This window comes from Oncorhynchus tshawytscha, linkage group LG06 (assembly GCF_018296145.1).
Source record: "Oncorhynchus tshawytscha isolate Ot180627B linkage group LG06, Otsh_v2.0, whole genome shotgun sequence".
NCBI classification, from domain to species: Eukaryota; Metazoa; Chordata; class Actinopteri; order Salmoniformes; family Salmonidae; genus Oncorhynchus; species Oncorhynchus tshawytscha.
Window position 1 is genome coordinate 26,289,081 of NC_056434.1, and position 22,078 is coordinate 26,311,158.

Consider the following 22,078-nt stretch of genomic DNA (forward strand, 5'->3'; position numbering starts at 1 on the left):
ACACAGTCCACTCTTTTCAGTCACAGGCACAGCCACAGAGTTAAGCAGAGGGCCAGGGCCGGCCAGGCGTAGCACAGAGACTAGCCCAGCCACTATCAGCTTGATAATGGCACATGTACAGTCACAGGGCTGGACAGGGTGTAGCACAGAGGCCCAGCCTTGATAATGGCCAGGGCTGGACAGGTGTAACACAGAGACTAGCCCAGCCACTATCACTTGATAATGGCACATGTACAGAGACAGGTAAAACACAGCCCAGCCACTATCAGCTTGATAATGGCACATGCACAGTCACAGGGCTGGACAGGTGTAACACAGAGACTAGCCCAGCCACTATCAGCTTGATAATGGCACATGCACAGTCACAGGGCTGGACAGGTGTAACACAGAGACTAGCCCAGCCACTATCAGCTTGATAATGGCACATGCACAGTCACAGGGCTGGACAGGTAAAACACAGAGACTAGCCCAGCCACTATCAGCTTGATAATGGCACATGCACAGTCACAGGGCTGGACAGGTGTAACACAGAGACTAGCCCAGCCACTATCAGCTTGATAATGGCACATGCACAGTCACAGGGCTTGACAGGTGTAACACTGAGACTAGCCGAGACTAGCAGGCCGAGCAGAACGGCTCAAGGTCCTTCAGGCTTGGCCGTGGTCCCCTGTGTCTGCTGTGCCCCAGATCAGAAAGGCCCTGAGAGGTCAGAGAATAAAGAGCAGTTTGAAAGAGGAGGGCAGCTAATCCTCTGTGGCCGTCCGGATGGTTTAGGGGCCCGCTGTACGTGTCCTCAGAGTTAAGCAGCCAGGGCTCTACAGGCAGCAGGCTGAAAGTCACATTGGACCACCGGCTCCCCTCTAAGAATCAGAAATATTATTTCCACTGAAATACAGATATGGTTGACCGCAGCTGAGATGCCATTTTGTGTCCTTCCTTCTTTCTTTTTGTCTGTTTTTAGTTTCTCTCTATCTATCTGTTTCTCTAGTAATTGGACATCCCAATCCCTCCCTGCCTGTCTAAGAATCTACCTGTTTGTCTGTCTGCATCAGAAGACTTACTGTAAGCTCAGACCATGTAGCAGCCACCCTTCTCTCTCTCTCTCTCTCTGTTCCTCTCAGTAGATGTGTGTCCCCCTTCCCCCACAGGTACACAGCACTCTTTTAAAGTTGAACTCTATTCCTGTGCGGGTTATGAATAAGTTAGGGGTGCTGCTCCTTTGGGGAGGGTTAATAATTCAGACTTTCCGCACACACAGCAAACTTAAGTTTACTGAAACAAAACAGAAGAAAAAAAAACACAGGAGTGAAAATTAAAAAACAGGAATGGAGGATAATTTATTGATAAATATCACAAGGTTTGTAGGGGATAGTGTAGTCTGCTTGCTGTCTCCCCCATCTCTCCATCTCTCCTCTCATTCCCGTAGCGGCTCTGATGGAGCTTCATCCACTAATGCTCATGGAAGAGGGGTCCTTTTCCCTTTATTTGTGTTGACGCTGTTGAAGTTGTTGTTTTAGTTGAACTAGTATGACTTTGTCTCTAGCCTCAGGATTTGCAATCAGGGAGAGTGAGACTTGAAACCTTTCCCTTTTCCCTCACAAAATTGTATTCAAAAATCTAGTTCTCTAGCTAGCATAACTTATCACCAGTCTGACCAATCATCTAACCTATCCTCCTACTTCTCCCCTCCCCCAGCCTTTGTCCAGGCCAATAAGCTGCAGCAGCACATCTTTGCCGTCCACGGTCAGGAGGACAAGATCTACGACTGCTCCCAGTGTCCACAGAAGTTCTTCTTCCAGACTGAGCTCCAGGTCAGTACACTAACACTCATTTCAAAACAACAGAGTGATGGCATCTCTCAGTACCATACAGCATCTTTTGCTGGCCAATATAATCTAAAATCATAAAATATGACTTCAATATGAATTGCTTCTAATGGACTCCTGAGTATCTTCGCAGAATTTTTTAATAAACCAATATTTTTGTCCACCTCAGTTTATGGTCTTCACTACCAGGATTCAATTCCAGTCTTAAACAGGCTGTTATGACAGGGTATAGTTAAATGTCTTCTGTGGTATGATTGATAATTAATAAGGAAATTATCAGCAGAGTAAATGAGTAGCTTCCTTATGGGCAGTAACGGTTAGACTCCAGTCCATTGAGCTAATCAATCAGCTCTCCTGCTGGTCTCTCTGGTGCGCACACACACACGCACGCACACACACGCACGCACGCACGCACACACACACACACACACATACTACCCTGACACAAGCACACACACACACACACGCACGCACGCACGCACACACACACACACACATACTACCCCTGACACAAGCACACACACACACACACGCACGCACGCACACACACACACACACATACTACCCCTGACACAAGCACACACACTCCTCCTCTCATTCATACATACTCTTACAGGAATCCATTTGATTATCATAGTGAGAGGCCATCATTTAACTGGGCTACCGCTACCACATACACTACCAAAAGTATGTGGACACCTGCTTGTCGAACATTTCATTCCAATATCATGGGCATTAATATGGAGTTGGTCCCCCCTTTGCTGCTATAAAGCCTCCACTCTTCTGGGAAGGCTTTCCGCTGGATGCTGGAATATTGCTGTGGGGACTTGCTTCCATTCAGCCACGAGCGTTAGTGAGGTTGGACACTGATGTTGGGCGTTTAGGCCTGGTCTCGCAGTCGGCGTTCCAATTCATCACAAAGGTGTTGGATGGGGTTGAGGTCTGTGCAGGCCAGTCAAGTTCTTCCACACCAATCTCAACAAATCATTATTTGTATGGACCTTGCTTTACGCACGGGGGCATTGTCATGCTGAAACAGGAACGGGCCTTCCCCAAACTGTTGCCACAAAGTTGGAAGCACAGAATAGTCTAGAATGTCACTGTATGCTGTGGCATTAAGATTTCCCTTCACTGGAACTAAGAGGCCTAGTCCAAACCATGGATAACAGACCCAGACCATTATTCCTCCTCCACCAAACTTTACATTTGGCATTATGCATTCGGGCAGGCAGCATTCTCCTGGCATCTGCCAAACACAGATTTGTCTGTCAGACTGCCAGATGGTGAAACGTGATTCATCACTACAGAGAACACGTTTTCACTGCTCCAGAGTCCAATGGCGGTGAGCTTTACACCACTCTAGCTGATGCTTGGCATTGCGCATGGTGATCTTAAGCTTGTGTGCGACTGCTCAGCCATGGAAACCCATTTCATGAATCTCCAGACGAACAGTTCTTGTGCTGACATTGCTTCTAGAGGCAGTTTGGAACTTGATCGTTGCAACCTAGGTGCTTCAGCACTTGGCAGTCCCGTTCTGTGAGCTTGCGTGGCCTACCATTTCGTGGCTGAGCCATTGTTGCTTCTAGACGTTTCCACCTCACAGTAACAGTTGACCGGGGCAGCTTTAGCTGGGCAGACATTTGACAAACTGACTTGTTGGAAAGGTGTCATCCTATGATGGTGCCACGTTGAACATCTCTGAGCTCTTCAGTAAGTCCATTCTACTGCCAATGTTTTTCTATGGAGATTGCATGGCTGTGTGCTCGATTTTATACACCTGTCAGCAAAGGGTATGGCTGAAATAGCAGAATCCATTAATTTGAAGGGGAGTCCACATACTTTTGTATATATATTGTACTACATGTAGTACGACCACACCTACATATACTTATACACACTGTTTTAACCACTGAAGACGCTGACACACTGTACATGTACATGCAGACGCAAAGACATGGATCTAGCCACCCCTTCCCTCCATCAGGTTTACTTTCCTCCATCCGTCCACCCCTCCCTCCCTGTCTCCCACCACCCTATCCTGGCAGGGTTCTGGCTGGGTCGGGTCATTAGGGTCCAGACAGATCGTGGAGGGCCGGGCTCTATATAACTCACTCCAGAGTGAGTCCAGTGGGCAGCTGGGGTCAGTGTTATTCTGCCCTGCCCCTGGCTGGATCCATCATCCTGAGCTATCGGCCTACTACTACCAAAAACCCTCCCTCTCCCCCTCTCTTCTTCATGTGTTTTCCCTCCCTCCCTTCCTCTCTTCCTCATGTTTTCTCTCTCCCTCTCTCCCTCTCTCCCTCTCTTCCTCATGTGTTCTCTCTCCCTCTCTTCCTCATGTGTTCTCTCTCCCTCTCTCCCTCTCTTCCTCATGTGTTCTCCCTCCCTCTCTTCCTCATGTGTTCTCCCTCCCTCTCCCTCTCTTCCTCATGTGTTCTCCCTCCCTCTCCCTCTCTTCCTCATGTGTTCTCCCTCCCTCTCCCTCTCTTCCTCATGTGTTCTCCCTCCCTCTCCCTCTCTTCCTCATGTGTTCTCCCTCCCTCTTCCTCATGTGTTCTCTCTCCCTCTCTTCCTCATGTGTTCTCTCTCCCTCTCTTCCTCATGTGTTCTCTCTCCCTCTCTTCCTCATGTGTTCTCTCCCTCTCTTCCTCATGTGTTCCCTCTCCCTCTCTTCCTCATGTGTTCTCTCTCCCTCTCTTCCTCATGTGTTCTCTCTCCCTCTCTTCCTCATGTGTTCTCTCTCCCTCTCCCTCTCTTCCTCATGTGTTCTCCCTCCCTCTCTTCCTCATGTGTTCTCCCTCCCTCTCCCTCTCTTCCTCATGTGTTCTCCCTCCCTCTCCCTCTCTTCCTCATGTGTTCTCCCTCCCTCTCCCTCTCTTCCTCATGTGTTCTCCCTCCCTCTCTCCCTCTTGTCCTCATGTGTTCTCCCTCCCTCTCTCCCTCTCTTCCTCATGTGTTCTCCCTCCCTCTCCCTCTCTTCCTCATGTGTTCTCCCTCCCTCTCTCCCTCTCTTCCTCATGTGTTTCTCTCTCCCTCTCTTCCTCATGTGTTCTCCCTCCCTCTCCCTCTCTTCCTCATGTGTTCTCCCTCCCTCTTCCCATGTGTTCTCTCTCCCTCTCTTCCTCATGTGTTTCCCTCCTCTCCCTCTCTTCCTCATGTGTTCTCCCTCCCTCTCTTCCTCATGTGTTCTCCCTCCCTCTCCCTCTCTTCCTCATGTGTTCTCTCTCCCTCTCTTCCTCATGTGTTCTCCCTCCCCCTCCCTCTCTTCCTCATGTGTTCTCCCTCCCTCTCCCTCTCTTCCTCATGTGTTCTCTCTCCTCTCTTCCTCATGTGTTCTCCCTCCCTCTCTTCTCTTCCTCATGTGTTCTCCCTCCCCTCCCTCTCTTCCTCATGTGTTCTCCCTCCCTCTCTTCCTCATGTGTTCTCCCTCTCTCTTCCTCATGTGTTCTCCCTCCCTCTCTTCCTCATGTGTTCTCCCTCCCTCTCCTCTTCCTCCTCATGTGTTCTCCCTCCCTCTCCCTCTCTTCCTCATGTGTTCTCCCTCCCTCTCTTCCTCATGTGTTCTCCCTCCCTCTCCCCTCTCTTCCTCATGTGTCTCTCCTCCCTCCTCCCTCTCTTCCTCATGTGTTCTCCCTCCCTCTCCCTCTCTTCCTCATGTGTTCTCTCTCCCTCTCTTCCTCATGTGTTCTCCCTCTCTTCCTCATGTGTTCTCTCTCCTCTCTTCCTCATGTGTTCTCTCTCTCCCTCTCTTCCTCATGTGTTCTCTCTCCCTCTCTTCCTCATGTGTTCTCTCCCTCTCTTCCTCATGTGTTCTCCCTCTCCCTCTCTTCCTCATGTGTTCCTCCCTCTCCCTCTCTTCCTCATGTGTTCTCTCTCCCTCTCTTCCTCATGTGTTCTCTCTCCCTCTCTTCCTCATGTGTTCTCCTCCCTCTCCCTCTCTTCCTCATGTGTTCTCCCTCCCTCCCTCTCTTCCTCATGTGTTCTCCTCCCTCTCCCTCTCTTCCTCATGTGTTCTCCCTCCCTCTCCCTCTCTTCCTCATGTGTTCTCCCTCCCTCTCCCTCTCTTCCTCATGTGTTCTCCCTCCCTCTCCCTCTCTTCCTCATGTGTTCTCCCTCCTCTCTCCCTCTCTTCCTCATGTGTTCTCCCTCCCTCTCCCTCTCTTCCTCATGTGTTCTCCTCTCCCTCTCTTCCTCTCTTCCTCATGTGTTCTCCCTCTCTTCCTCATGTGTTCTCTCTCCCTCTCTTCCTCATGTGTTCTCCCTCCCTCTCCCTCTCTTCCTCATGTGTTCTCCCTCTCCCTCTCTTCCTCATGTGTTCTCCCTCCCTCTCCCTCTCTTCCTCATGTGTTCTCCCTCCCTCTCCCTCTCTTCCTCATGTGTTCTCTCTCTCCCTCTCTTCCTCATGTGTTCTCCCTCCCCTCTCTTCCTCATGTGTTCTCCTCCCTCTCTTCCTCATGTGTTCTCCCTCCCCTCTCCCTCTCTTCCTCATGTGTTCTCCCTCCCTCTCCCTCTCTTCCTCATGTGTTCTCCCTCCCCTCCCTCTCTTCCTCATGTGTTCTCCCTCCCTCTCTTCCTCATGTGTTCTCCTCCCTCTTCCTCATGTGTTCTCCCTCCCTCTCTTCCTCATGTGTTCTCCCTCCCTCTCCCTCTCTTCCTCATGTGTTCTCCCTCCCTCTCTTCCTCATGTGTTTCCTCCCTCTCTTCCTCATGTGTTCTCCTCCCTCTCTTCCTCATGTGTTCTCCCTCCCTCTCTTCCTCATGTGTTCTCCCTCCCTCTCTTCCTCATGTGTTTCTCCCTCTCCCTCTCTTCCTCATGTGTTCTCCTCCCTCTCTTCCTCATGTGTTCTCCCTCCCTCTCTTCCTCATGTGTTCTCCCTCCCTCTCTTCCTCATGTGTTCTCCTCCCTCTCTTCCTCATGTGTTCTCCTCCCTCTCTTCCTCATGTGTCTCCCTCTCTCTCCCTCTCTTCCTCATGTGTTCCCTCCTCTCCCTCTCTTCCTCATGTGTTCTCCTCCCTCTCTTCCTCATGTGTTCTCCTCCCTCTCTTCCTCATGTGTTCTTCCTCTCTCCCTCTCTTCCTCATGTGTTTCTCTCCCTCTCTTCCTCATGTGTTCTCCTCTCCCTCTCCCTCTCTTCCTCATGTGTTCTCCCTCCCTCTCCCCCTCTCTTCCTCATGTGTTCTCCCTCCCTCCCTCTCTTCCTCATGTGTTCTCCCTCCCTCCCCTCTTCCTCATGTGTTCTCTCTCCCTCTCTTCCTCATGTGTTCTCCCTCCCTCTCCCTCTCTTCCTCATGTGTTCTCCCTCCCTCTCTTCCTCATGTGTTCTCCCTCCCTCTCTTCCTCATGTGTTCTCCCTCCCTCCCTCTTCCTCATGTGTTCTCCTCCCTCTCTTCCTCATGTGTTCTCCCTCTCCCTCTCTTCCTCATGTGTTCTCCCTCCCTCTCCCTTCTTCCTCATGTGTTCTCCCTCCCTCTCTTCCTCATGTTCTCTCTCCCTCTCTTCCTCATGTGTTCTTCTCTCCCTCTCTTCCTCATGTGTTCTCCTCCCCTCCCTCTCTTCCTCATGTGTTCTCTCTCCCTCTCTTCCTCATGTGTTCTCCCTCCTCTCTCCCTCTCTTCCTCATGTGTTCTCCCTCCCTCCCTCTTCCTCATGTGTTCTCTCTCCCTCTCTTCCTCATGTGTTCTCCCTCCCTCCTCCTCCTCCCTCTCTTCCTCATGTGTTCTCCCTCCCTCTCCTCTCTTCCTCATGTGTTTCTCCCTCCCTCTCTTCCTCATGTGTTCTCTCCCTCTCTTCCTCATGTGTTCTCTCTCCCTCTCTTCCTCATGTGTTCTCTCTCCCTCTCTTCCTCATGTGTTCTCCCTCCCTCTCCCTCTCTTCCTCATGTGTTCTCCCTCCCCTCCCTCTCTTCCTCATGTGTTCTCCTCCCTCTCCCTCTCTTCCTCATGTGTTCTCCCTCCCTCTCCCTCTCTTCCTCATGTGTTCTCTCTCCCTCTCTTCCTCATGTGTTCTCCTCCCTCCCTCTCTTCCTCATGTGTTTCTCCCCCTCCCTCTCTTCCTCATGTGTTCTCTCTCCCTCTCTTCCTCATGTGTTTCTCTCTCCCTCTCTTCCTCATGTGTTCTCTCTCCCTCTCTTCCTCATGTGTTCTCCCTCCCTCTCTTCCTCATGTGTTCTCCCTCCCTCTCCCTCTCTTCCTCATGTGTTTCTCTCCCTCTCTTCCTCATGTGTTCTCCCTCCCTCTCTTCCTCATGTGTTCTCTCCCTCCCTCTTCCTCATGTGTTTCTCCCTCCCTCTCTTCCTCATGTGTTCTCCCTCCCTCTCCCTCTCTTCCTCATGTGTTCTCCCTCTCTCTTCTTCCATGTGTTCTCCCTCCCTCTCTTCCTCATGTTGTTCTCCCTCCTCATGTGTTCTCTCTCTTCCTCATGTGTTCTCTCCTCTCCCTCTCTTCCTCATGTGTTTCCCTCCTCTCCCTCTCTTCCTCATGTGTTCTCCCTCCCTCTCTTCCTCATGTGTTCTCTCCCTCTTCCTCATGTGTTCTCCCTCTCTTCCTCATGTTTCTCTCTCCCTCTCTTCCTCATGTCTCCCTCTCTTCCTCATGTGTTCTCCCTCCCTCTCTTCCTCCTCTCTCTTCCTCATGTGTTTCCCTCCCTCCTCTCCCTCTCTTCCTCATGTGTTCTCCCTCCCCTCCCTCTCTTCCTCATGTGTTCTCCCTCCCTCCCTCCCTCTCTTCCTCATGTGTTCTCCCTCCCTCTCCCTCTCTTCCTCATGTGTTCTCCCTCCCTCCCTCCCTCTCTTCCTCATGTGTTCTCCCTCCCTCTCTTCCTCATGTGTTCTCCCTCCCTCCCTCCCTCTCTTGTTCTCTCTCCCTCTCTTCCTCATGTGTTCTCCCTCCCTCTCCCTCTCTTCCTCATGTGTTCTCCCTCCCTCTCCCTCTCTTCCTCATGTGTTCTCCCTCCCTCTCTCCCTCTCTTCCTCATGTGTTCTCTCTCCCTCTCTTCCTCATGTGTTCTCCCTCCCTCTCCCTCTCTTCCTCATGTGTTCTCCCTCCCTCTCTCCCCTCTCTCTTCCTCATGTGTTCTCTCTCCCTCTCTTCCTCATGTGTTCTCCTCCCTCTCTTCCTCATGTGTTTCTCTCCCTCCCTCTCTTCCTCATGTGTTCTCTCTCCCTCTCTTCCTCATGTGTTCTTCTCCCTCTCTTCCTCATGTGTTCTCTCCCTCTCTTCCTCATGTGTTCTCCCTCCTCTCTCTCCCTCTCTTCCTCATGTGTTCTCCCTCCTCTCCTCTCTTCCTCATGTGTTCTCCTCTCCCTCTCTTCCTCATGTGTCTCCCTCCCTCCCTCTCTTCCTCATGTGTTCTCCCTCCCTCCCTCTCCCCTCTCTTCCTCATGTGTTCTCCCTCCCTCCCTCTCTTCCTCATGTGTTCTCCCTCCCTCTCCCCTCTCTTCCTCATGTGTTCTCCCTCCCTCTCCCTCTCTTCCTCATGTGTTCTCCCTCCCTCTCCCTCTCTTCCTCATGTGTTTCTCCCTCTCCCTCTCTTCCTCATGTGTTCTCTCTCCCTCTCTTCCTCATGTGTTCTCTCTCCCTCTCTTCTTCCTCATGTGTTCTCTCCCTCTCCCTCTCTTCCTCATGTGTTCTCCCTCTCCCTCTCTTCCTCATGTGTTCTCTCTCCCTCTCTTCCTCATGTGTTCTCCCTCCCTCTCCCTCTCTTCCTCATGTGTTCTCCCTCCCTCTCCCTCTCTTCCTCATGTGTTCTCTCTCCCTCTCTTCCTCATGTGTTCTCTCTCCCTCTCTTCCTCATGTGTTCTCTCTCCCTCTCTTCCTCATGTGTTCTCTCTCCCTCTCTTCCTCATGTGTTCTCCCTCTCTCCCCTCTCTTCCTCATGTGTTCTCCCTCTCTCCCTCTCTTCCTCATGTGTTTCCCTCCCTCTCCCCTCTCTTCCTCATGTGTTCTCCCTCCCTCTCTTCCTCATGTGTTCTCTCCTCCCTCTCTTCCTCATGTGTTCTCCCTCCCTCCCTCCCCTCTCTTCCTCATGTGTTTCTCTCTCCCTCTCTTCCTCATGTGTTCTCTCTCTCCTCTCTTCCTCATGTGTTCTCTCCCTCCCTCCCTCTCTTCCTCATGTGTTCTCCCTCCCTCTCCCTCTCTTCCTCATGTGTTCTCCTCTCCCTCTCTTCCTCATGTGTTCTCTCTCCCTCTCTTCCTCATGTGTTCTCTCTCCCTCTCTTCCTCATGTGTTCTCCTCCCTCTCCCCTCTCTTCCTCATGTGTTCTCTCTCCCTCTCTTCCTCATGTGTTCTCTCTCCCTCTCTTCCTCATGTGTTTCCCTCCCCTCTCCCTCTCTTCCTCATGTGTTCTCCCTCCCTCTCTTCCTCATGTGTTCTCTCTCCCTCTCTTCCTCATGTGTTCTCCCTCCCTCTCTTCCTCATGTGTTCTATCTCCCTCTCTTCCTCATGTGTTCTCTCTCCCTCTCTTCCTCATGTGTTCTCTCTCCCTCTCTTCCTCATGTGTTCTCTCTCCCTCTCTTCCTCATGTGTTCTCTCTCCCTCTCTTCCTCATGTGTCTCCCTCCCTCTCCCTCTCTTCCTCATGTGTTCTCTCTCCCTCTCTTCCTCATGTGTTCTCTCTCCCTCTCTTCCTCATGTGTTCTCTCTCCCTCTCTTCCTCATGTGTTCTCTCTCTCCCTCTCTTCCTCATGTGTTCTCTCTCCCTCTCTTCCTCATGTGTTCTCTCTCCCTCTCTCTTCCTCATGTGTTCTCTCTCCCTCTCTTCCTCATGTGTTCTCTCTCCCTCACTTCCTCTCTCTCTCCCTCTCTTCCTCATGTGTTTCTCCCTCTCCCCTCTCTTCCTCATGTGTTCTCCCTCCCTCTCTTCCTCATGTGTTCTTCTCCCCCTCCCTCTCTTCCTCATGTGTTCTCCCTCTCTCTCCCTCTCTCCCTCTCTTCCTCATGTGTTTCTCCCTCCTCTCTCCCCTCTCTTCCTCATGTGTTCTCCTCTCCCTCTCTTCCTCATGTGTTCTCTCTCCCTCTCTTCCTCATGTGTTCTCCCTCCCTCCCTCCCTCTCTTCCTCATGTGTTCTCCTCCCCCTCCCTCTCTTCCTCATGTGTTCTCTCTCCCTCTCTTCCTCCTCTCTCCCTCTCTTCCTCATGTGTTCTCTCCCTCCCTCTCTTCCTCATGTGTTCTCCCTCCCTCTCTTCCTCATGTGTTCTCCCTCCCTCTCTTCCTCATGTGTTCTCCCTCCCTCCTCCCTCTCTTCCTCATGTGTTCTCTCCCTCCCTCTCTTCCTCATGTGTTCTCTCTCCCTCTCTTCCTCATGTGTTCTCTCTCCCTCTCTTCCTCATGTGTTCTCTCTCCCCTCTCCCTCTCTCTCATGTGTTCTCCCTCCCTCTCTCCCTCTCTTCCTCATGTGTTTCTCTCTCCCTCTCTTCCTCATGTTTTCTCCTCCCCTCTCCCTCTCTTCCTCATGTGTTCTCCCTCCCTCTCTTCCTCATGTGTTCTCCCTCCCCCTCCCTCTCTTCCTCATGTGTTCTCTCTCCCTCCCTCCCTCTCTTCCTCATGTGTTCTCTCTCCCTCTCTCCCTCTCTTCCTCATGTGTTCTCTCTCCCTCTCTTCCTCATGTGTTCTCTCTCCCTCTCTTCCTCATGTGTTCTTCTCCCTCCTCCCTCTCTTCCTCATGTGTTCTCTCCCTCTCTCCCTCTCTTCCTCATGTGTTCTCCCTCCCTCCCTCTCTTCCTCATGTGTTCTCCTCCCTCTCTTCCTCATGTGTCTCCCTCTCTCCCTCTCTTCCTCATGTGTTCTCTCCTCCCTTCCTCTCCCTCTCTTCCTCATGTGTTCTCTCTCCCTCTCTTCCTCATGTGTTCTCTCTCCCTCTCTCCCTCTCTCCCTCTCTTCCTCATGTGTTCTCTCTCCCTCTCTTCCTCATGTTTTCTTCTCCCTCTCTCCCTCTCTTCCTCATGTGTTCTCCTCCCTCTCTTCCTCATGTCTCTCTCCCTCCCTCTCTTCCTCATGTGTTCTCTCTCCCTCTCTTCCTCATGTGTTCTCTCTCCCTCTCTTCCTCATGTGTTCTCCCTCCCTCCTTCCTCATGTGTTCTCCCTCCCTCTCTCCCTCTCTTCCTCATGTGTTCTTCTCCCTCTCTTCCTCATGTGTTCTCCCTCCCTCCCTCTCTTCCTCATGTGTTCTCCCTCCCTCTCTTCCTCATGTGTTCTCCCTCCCTCCCTCCCTCCCTCTCTTCCTCATGTGTCTCTCTCCCTCCCTCTCTTCCTCATGTGTTCTCCCTCCCTCTCTTCCTCATGTGTTCTCCCTCCCTCCTCTTCCTCATGTGTTCTCCCTCCCTCCCTCCCTCTCTTCCTCATGTGTTCTCTCCCTCCCTCCCTCTTCCTCATGTGTTCTCCCTCCCTCCCTCCCTCTCTTCCTCATGTGTTCTCTCTCCCTCTCTTCCTCATGTGTTCTCCCTCCCTCCCTCTCTTCCTCATGTGTTCTCTCTCCCTCTCTTCCTCATGTGTTCTCCCTCCCTCCCTCTCTTCCTCATGTGTTCTCCCTCCCTCTCTTCCTCATGTGTTCTCCCTCCCCCCCTCTCTTCCTCATGTGTTCTCTCCCTCCCTCTCTTCCTCATGTGTTCTCCCTCCCTCTCTTCCTCATGTGTTCTCCCTCCCTCCCTCCCTCTCTCTTCCTCATGTGTTCTCTCTCCCTCTCTTCCTCATGTGTTCTCTCTCCCTCTCTTCCTCATGTGTTCTCTCTCCCTCTCTTCCTCATGTGTTCTCCCTCCCTCTCTTCCTCATGTGTTCTCTCTCCCTCTCTTCCTCATGTGTTCTCCCTCCCTCTCCACTCTGGTAGTTGGTAGAGGAGTGGGTGGGTATGCTAGCCCAAGGAGTGAGCTGCCTGTGAGCATAATGGACAAATAATATCCATGGCTCCATTTGGGGCTGTAACCTAAATCTCCTGACCATCCCACAGAGCCCCCCCCTCCTCTAGCCCCGGACCCGGCCCCCCCACCCTGACGTGACAGTGATGTAGGGCTGACGGGGGTGGGCATATGGCCAGTCAGTCCATTTAGCAGCAGGAGGAGCGCTGAAACTTGTCTGTCACTGTCTGCCTCACTCCGATGCCGGGCGACCGAGAGATAAACACCAACTGATCGCACAGTGTGGCATGGCCCCATCTCACACCCATCTCACATGGCCACAGCAGCATCCTCTGATGGGCTTGAGTGTGTGTCCTTCTTCACTTTTACTGGCCCTGTTCCATGTTTGGACATTGCCTCACCCATCCCGCCCACAAGCTCCCCAGCCCACCCCTGTGCTTTGCCCCAGGAGGAACAGTTGGGGATATGCAGTGGTCTGAGTGCGGAGATGAACTGGGCTGGTCGTGGAGGTTAGTGGTGGGGCTGGTTGTTTGGGTGTTTGTGTTAATGAGTTCTGAATGGATGGAGGATGGAGGAGGCGGCCTGACCTGTCTGGGCTGTGCCCTGCTCGGGGCTCCCTACCCCAGCCCTCTGAGGGCCCAAGCAGGGCCACCCTCCGTTAATCTTTCAGCTGTCCCTTGGGCCTGTGGGGGGACACGTCACTGCATCATCCCTTCTCCCTCATGGCCACCTACTCCACGCTCCTCACTTTTCAAAACTCTCTCTCATGCCCCCTCTCTCTCTCGCTTTCTCTCTCTCCTTGTCCCATATGTACCAGCCCCCATTCATATTTTAGCCCATCTCAGCTCCTCTCGTCTCTTCTCTCCTCATCTGTGCCTCTCCCCAATGCCCCATAAATAGTGCAGACGTAAGCTGGTAAATAAGTGATGCTTCGCCCCTGATCAGCGCTGTTAGACCCAGCCTGCCGGATCTGGATTCCTTTACTGGAAACTTCAGAGACTTGGCTGTTTTTTGTGTGTTGTTGTTAGTCTCCCCCAGGTGCCGCAGAGTCCCCCCCCCCACACTCACCAACCCTCACCCCTCCGTGGTCTGCTGTCATTCGCTGACAGCATGGCTGATCTTTACACTATTTAATTTAACCCTCGAGGGAGGGAGGGGGGCGCCACCCAGCACTCCCCTCTGTTCGCATGTGTGTACACTATTTCCTTTAGCACTAGTAAATATTTAACTCCAGTCAGCAGTTTGGAATGAGAGGAGGGAGGGGTCTCTGTCCTCCGGCTTGTTTGTTTTTTGATTCCTCCTCCTCCCTCCCTCTACATCCAGAAAGTGTTGAATATTTGAGGGCAGTGCATTCTCATCCATAGCTATGCTGCTATGACAGTACTGTAGGAGCTGGGGTTTGGGTCTTAGAGCAGAGATACAGAGAGCCGGGAACATGGGCTGCAGCGTTTACACAGGCAGTCCAATTCTGATCTTTTTCTCACTAATTGGTCTTTTGACCAGTCATATCAGATCTTTTCACATCAGATCATTTTCAGAGCTGATCCGATTGGTCAGAAGACCAATTAGTGAAAGAATGATCCAAATTGTAAATGCAGCCATGAAGGCACACCACTAACATACAGTGTGTGATCTGTGTCTGCTGTGTTTGATTGGACAAGTAGTGCACTAAGCAGTGTCTTTGTTAGCCTCATGTACATTCACATTAGCAAAGGTATTGCCTTAGTTAGTCCTTGTCTATGTTCTCTGCTGTAGCTATGCTACGGTGTGTGAATATTGTAGTGTTTGTCTGTGTGTGTGTGTGTGTGTGTGTGTGTGTGTGTGTGTGGGTTACTGGGGAGTTCTTAGTTTGCTCATTATGGCATGCCACGGTGTGGAGGCAGGATTTGATCTAGGTGTCCCAGTGACAGTCTCTGGTTGTGTCCCCGCTGCCCCACTGTGCAGAGTGGCGCTCCATGTTATTAGAATGGGGACCAAGAGATCTCTCTGCAGACCTCCCCACCCCAGGCCCCCGCCCCTTCCCAAAACCTCCTTACAAAATGATGGGCCAGCTCAGAGCGGTGCAGTCTGGGGACTGCATGCACCACATGCATACAGCTGTCTAGCATACCTGGGTCTGTCTGAGCTGCACCACAGAACACTATGGTCCACTGTGGTAGCCTACACGGCTCTAGTTGTCAGGCAGCGGTGTGAAGCTGTGGTCACGGTATCAATGGTGTAGTCTTACACAGCTCGATAAACATATTGTACAAAAACGACACTTGAGATGAGAACCAGGATTTTGGTTCAGTCTTTGTGTATAGCATAGCAAACGTATCAACTTCTGAGGAGATGGAGCGTGGAACATACTAGAGGTTGACCGATTAATCGGAAGGGCCGATTTCAAGTTTTCATAACACTCGGAAATCGGTATTTTTGGAAGCCGATTTGCAGATTTTTTTATGTATATTTTTTTACACCTTTATTTAATCTGTATTTAACCAGGCAAGTCAATTAAGAACACATTCTTATTTTCAATGACGGCCTAGGAACGGTGGGTTAACTGCCTCGTTCAGGGGCAGAAAGACAGATTTTCACCTTGTCAGCTCAGGGGATCCAATCTTGCAACCTCACTAGTCCAACGCAACAACGACCTGCCTCTCTCTCATTGCACTCCACAAGGAGACTGCCTGTTACGCAAATGCAGTAAGCCAAGGTAAGTTGCTAGCTAGCATTAAACTTGTCTTATAAAAAACAATCAATCATAATCACTAGTTAACTACACATGGTTGATGATATTACTAGATATTATCTAGCGTGTCCTGTGTTGCATATAATCTGAATGAGCATACAAGCATACAAGTATCTAAGTATCTGACTGAGCAGTGGTAGGCAGAAGCAGGCGCATAAACATTCATTCAAACAGCACTTTCGTGCGTTTTGCCAGCAGCTCTTCGTTGTGCGTCAAGCATTGCGCTGTTTATGACTTCAAACCTATCAACTCCCGAGATGAGGCTGGTGTGACCGAAGTGAAATGGCTGGCTAGTTACCGCGCGCTAATAGAGTTTCAAACATCACTCGCTCTGAGCATTGGGGTGGTTGTGCCCCTTGCTCTGCATGGGTACCGCTTCGATGTGGTGGCTGTTGTCGTTGTGTTGCTGGTTCGAGCCCATGGAGGAGCGAGGAGAGGGACGGAAGCTATACTGTTACACTGGCAATACTAAAGTACCTATAAGAACATCCAATAGTCAAAGGTTAATGAAATCCAAATGGTATAGAGGGAAATAGTCCTATAATAACTACAACCTAAAACTTCTTACCTGGGAATATTGCAGACTCATGTTAAAAGGAACCACCAGCTTTCATATGTTCTCATGTTCTGAGCAAGGAACTTAAACGTTAGCTTTCTTACATGGCACATATTGCACTTTTACGTTCTTCTCCAACACTTTGTTTTTGCATTATTTAAACCAAATTGAACATGTTTCATTATTTATTTGAGGCTAAATAGATTTTATTGATGTATTATATTAAGTTAAAATAAGTGTTCATTCAGTATTGTTGTAATTGTCATTATTACAAATAAAAAAATTTTTTTAAATCTTCCAATTAATCGGTACCGACCTTTTGGTCCTCCAATAATCGGTATCGGTATCGGTGTTGAAAAATCATAATCGGTTCGACCTCTAGAACATACTATGGTCCCTCACTACCTCAGCCCCAGGACCTGTTTAAGTTGTTCACCTGTTTTTCTGTGTTTTGTTTTCGTTCTCATCCTGCACTGCGAAAGAAACTCAGACAAATTTGAGTGTGGTGAATTCAAATGAAAAACGCTCTACATGGGGTAAGCTAATCTTCTGAGAAAATCAAGACATTCACATCCTGTCATCTTACCATGTTGTGTGTGCACGTTATTTCCTACAAGTCTCTGAAAGGGGCAATGACACCCTGTATAATACCCACACACACATTCCCCATAGAGATTCTGTCACAAACCTTCCCCTCGTGAAATTACCCTCCCTAAGTGACAGTGTGGAATGAAGAGAGAAGGAGGGAGGCCATGGCTGCCCTGACTCCCAGAGAGATGAGGTGTCTGGGAGAAATACGTGGCCAGCGTGGAGGTGGGAGAGGAACCCTGGGACAAAGAGGAGGAAAGATCCACAGGGATAGTCAGCTATTCTATGTCTCTGTTCTTCACTCTACATCCTTTCCTTTTATCTGTCTGTTGCATTCCATTATATGTATACTATCAAACACAGAGAACTGGAGAGGGAGATGGAGGGAGAGGGGGAGGAAAGAAAGAGAGAGAGAGAGGGGAAGGGAAGGGGGGCAGTTCTCTCTTCCTGGACCCTGTCTCTGTTTCGGTGTGTCTGCCTCCACAGAGCAAAGCGTCGTCCCTAGTCAGATATAACAGTTCAAAATAATCTAATCAAATTTTATTTGTCACATGCGCCGAATACAACAGGTTACAACACCTTACAATTAAATGCTTACTGCTTATATGCTTACTTACAAGCCCATAACCAACAATGCAGTTTTAAGAAAAATAAGAGTTACATTTTTTTAAACTAAAGTAAAAAATAAAAGAGCAACAATAAAATAACAAGGCTTTTACATGTGGTAGTGGAACAGAGTCAATGTGCGGGGGTACAGGTTAGTAATGAGGCTATATACATGTGGTAGTGGTACAGAGTCAATGTGCGGGGGTACAGGTTAGTAATGAGGCTATATACATGTGGTAGTGGAACAGAGTCAATGTGCGGGGGTACAGGTTAGTAATGAGGCTATATACATGTGGTAGTGGAACAGAGTCAATGTGCGGGGGTACAGGTTAGTAATGAGGCTATATACATGTGGTAGTGGAACAGAGTCAATGTGCGGGGGTACAGGTTAGTAATGAGGCTATATACATGTGGTAGTGGAACAGAGTCAATGTGCGGGGGTACAGGTTAGTAATGAGGCTATATACATGTGGTAGTGGAACAGAGTCAATGTGCGGGGGTACAGGTTAGTAATGAGGCTATATACATGTGGTAGTGGAACAGAGTCAATGTGCGGGGGTACAGGTTAGTAATGAGGCTATATACATGTGGTAGTGGAACAGAGTCAATGTGCGGGGGTACAGGTTAGTAATGAGGCTATATACATGTGGTAGTGGAACAGAGTCAATGTGCGGGGTACAGGTTAGTAATGAGGCTATATACATGTGGTAGTGGTACAGAGTCAATGTGGGGTACAGGTTAGTAATGAGGCTATATACATGTGGTAGTGGTACAGAGTCAATGTGCGGGGTACAGGTTAGTAATGAGGCTATATACATGTGGTAGTGGCTATATACAGAGTCAATGTGTGGGGGTACAGGTTAGTAATGAGGCTATATACATGTGGTAGTGGTACAGAGTCAATGTGCGGGGGTACAGGTTAGTAATGAGGCTATATACATGTGGTAGTGGTACAGAGTCAATGTGCGGGGGTACAGGTTAGTAATGAGGCTATATACATGTGGTAGTGGTACAGAGTCAATGTGCGGGGTACAGGTTAGTAATGAGGCTATATACATGTGGTAGTGGTACAGAGTCAATGTGTGGGGGTACAGGTTAGTAATGAGGCTATATACATGTGGTAGTGGTACAGAGTCAATGTGCGGGGGTACAGGTTAGTAATGAGGCTATATACATGTGGTAGTGGTACAGAGTCAATGTGCGGGGGTACAGGTTAGTAATGAGGCTATATACATGTGGTAGTGGTACAGAGTCAATGTGCGGGGGGGTACAGGTTAGTAATGAGGCTATATACATGTGGTAGTGGAACAGAGTCAATGTGCGGGGGTACAGGTTAGTAATGAGGCTATATACATGTGGTAGTGGAACAGAGTCAATGTGCGGGGGTACAGGTTAGTAATGAGGCTATATACATGTGGTAGTGGAACAGAGTCAATGTGCGGGGGTACAGGTTAGTAATGAGGCTATATACATGTGGTAGTGGAACAGAGTCAATGTGCGGGGGTACAGGTTAGTAATGAGGCTATATACATGTGGTAGTGGTACAGAGTCAATGTGTGGGGGTACAGGTTAGTAATGAGGCTATATACATGTGGTAGTGGTACAGAGTCAATGTGCGGGGGTACAGGTTAGTAATGAGGCTATATACATGTGGTAGTGGTACAGAGTCAATGTGCGGGGGTACAGGTTAGTAATGAGGCTATATACATGTGGTAGTGGTACAGAGTCAATGTGCGGGGTACAGGTTAGTAATGAGGCTATATACATGTGGTAGTGGAACAGAGTCAATGTGCGGGGGTACAGGTTAGTAATGAGGCTATATACATGTGGTAGTGGTACAGAGTCAATGTGCGGGGGTACAGGTTAGTAATGAGGCTATATACATGTGGTAGTGGTACAGAGTCAATGTGCGGGGGTACAGGTTAGTAATGAGGCTATATACATGTGGTAGTGGAACAGAGTCATGCGGGGGTACAGGTTAGTAATGAGGCTATATACATGTGGTAGTGGTACAGAGTCAATGTGCGGGGGGTACAGGTTAGTAATGAGGCTATATACATGTGGTAGTGGAACAGAGTCAATGTGCGGGGGTACAGGTTAGTAATGAGGCTATATACATGTGGTAGTGGAACAGAGTCAATGTGCGGGGGTACAGGTTAGTAATGAGGCTATATACATGTGGTAGTGGAACAGAGTCAATGTGCGGGGGTACAGGTTAGTAATGAGGCTATATACATGTGGTAGTGGTACAGAGTCAATGTGCGGGGGTACAGGTTAGTAATGAGGCTATATACATGTGGTAGTGGTACAGAGTCAATGTGCGGGGGTACAGGTTAGTAATGAGGCTATATACATGTGGTAGTGGTACAGAGTCAATGTGCGGGGGTACAGGTTAGTAATGAGGCTATATACATGTGGTAGTGGTACAGAGTCAATGTGCGGGGGTACAGGTTAGTAATGAGGCTATATACATGTGGTAGTGGAACAGAGTCAATGTGCGGGGGTACAGGTTAGTAATGAGGCTATATACATGTGGTAGTGGTACAGAGTCAATGTGCGGGGTACAGGTTAGTAATGAGGCTATATACATGTGGTAGTGGTACAGAGTCAATGTGCGGGGGTACAGGTTAGTAATGAGGCTATATACATGTGGTAGTGGTACAGAGTCAATGTGCGGGGGTACAGGTTAGTAATGAGGCTATATACATGTGGTAGTGGTACAGAGTCAATGTGCGGGGGTACAGGTTAGTAATGAGGCTATATACATGTGGTAGTGGTACAGAGTCAATGTGCGGGGGTACAGGTTAGTAATGAGGCTATATACATGTGGTAGTGGTACAGAGTCAATGTGCGGGGTACAGGTTAGTAATGAGGCTATATACATGTGGTAGTGGTACAGTGCGGGGGTACAGGTTAGTAATGAGGCTATATACATGTGGTAGTGGTACAGAGTCAATGTGCGGGGGTACAGGTTAGTAATGAGGCTATATACATGTGGTAGTGGTACAGAGTCAATGTGCGGGGGTACAGGTTAGTAATGAGGCTATATACATGTGGTAGTGGTACAGAGTCAATGTGCGGGGGTACAGGTTAGTAATGAGGCTATATACATGTGGTAGTGGTACAGAGTCAATGTGCGGGGGTACAGGTTAGTAATGAGGCTATATACATGTGGTAGTGGTACAGAGTCAATGTGCGGGGGTACAGGTTAGTAATGAGGCTATATACATGTGGTAGTGGTACAGAGTCAATGTGCGGGGGTACAGGTTAGTAATGAGGCTATATACATGTGGTAGTGGTACAGAGTCAATGTGCGGGGGTACAGGTTAGTAATGAGGCTATATACATGTGGTATGTGGTAGTGGTACAGAGTCAATGTGCGGGGGTACAGGTTAGTAATGAGGCTATATACATGTGGTAGTGGTACAGAGTCAATGTGCGGGGGTACAGGTTAGTAATGAGGCTATATACATGTGGTAGTGGTACAGAGTCAATGTGCGGGGGTACAGGTTAGTAATGAGGCTATATACATGTGGTAGTGGTACAGAGTCAATGTGCGGGGGTACAGGTTAGTAATGAGGCTATATACATGTGGTAGTGGTACAGAGTCAATGTGGGGGTACAGGTTAGTAATGAGGCTATATACATGTGGTAGTGGTACAGAGTCAATGTGCGGGGGTACAGGTTAGTAATGAGGCTATATACATGTGGTAGTGGTACAGAGTCAATGTGCGGGGGTACAGGTTAGTAATGAGGCTATATACATGTGGTAGTGGTACAGAGTCAATGTGCGGGGGTACAGGTTAGTAATGAGGCTATATACATGTGGTAGTGGTACAGAGTCAATGTGCGGGGGTACAGGTTAGTAATGAGGCTATATACATGTGGTAGTGGTACAGAGTCAATGTGCGGGGGTACAGGTTAGTAATGAGGCTATATACATGTGGTAGTGGTACAGAGTCAATGTGCGGGGGTACAGGTTAGTAATGAGGCTATATACATGTGGTAGTGGTACAGAGTCAATGTGCGGGGGTACAGGTTAGTAATGAGGCTATATACATGTGGTAGTGGTACAGAGTCAATGTGCGGGGTACAGGTTAGTAATGAGGCTATATACATGTGGTAGTGGTACAGAGTCAATGTGCGGGGTACAGGTTAGTAATGAGGCTATATACATGTGGTAGTGGTACAGAGTCAATGTGCGGGGGTACAGGTTAGTAATGAGGCTATATACATGTGGTAGTGGTACAGAGTCAATGTGCGGGGGTACAGGTTAGTAATGAGGCTATATACATGTGGTAGTGGTACAGAGTCAATGTGCGGGGGTACAGGTTAGTAATGAGGCTATATACATGTGGTAGTGGTACAGAGTCAATGTGCGGGGGTACAGGTTAGTAATGAGGCTATATACATGTGGTAGTGGTACAGAGTCAATGTGCATGTGGTAGGGGGGTACAGGTTAGTAATGAGGCTATATACATGTGGTAGTGGTACAGAGTCAATGTGCGGGGTACAGGTTAGTAATGAGGCTATATACATGTGGTAGTGGAACAGAGTCAATGTGCGGGGTACAGGTTAGTAATGAGGCTATATACATGTGGTAGTGGTACAGAGTCAATGTGGTACAGGTTAGTAATGAGGCTATATACATGTGGTAGTGGTACAGAGTCAATGTGCGGGGTACAGGTTAGTAATGAGGCTATATACATGTGGTAGTGGTACAGAGTCAATGTGCGGGGGTACAGGTTAGTAATGAGGCTATATACATGTGGTAGTGGTACAGAGTCAATGTGCGGGGTACAGGTTAGTAATGAGGCTATATACATGTGGTAGTGGAACAGAGTCAATGTTGGGGGTACAGGTTAGTAATGAGGCTATATACATGTGGTAGTGGTACAGAGTCAATGTGCGGGGGTACAGGTT

The 22,078-nt window shown here is 49.4% G+C and overlaps 1 protein-coding gene across 1 annotated transcript in view; it reads left to right on the plus strand.

Moving 5' to 3' along the window:
• Positions 1–22,078, plus strand: part of LOC112252320 (zinc finger protein 423) — a 163,772-nt gene that overhangs the window by 134,473 nt on the left and 7,221 nt on the right. The window contains exon 7 of the mRNA XM_024423440.2: positions 1,696–1,811. Coding sequence (XP_024279208.1) covers positions 1,696–1,811 — 116 coding nt within the window. The remainder of the gene's footprint in view (positions 1–1,695; positions 1,812–22,078) is intronic.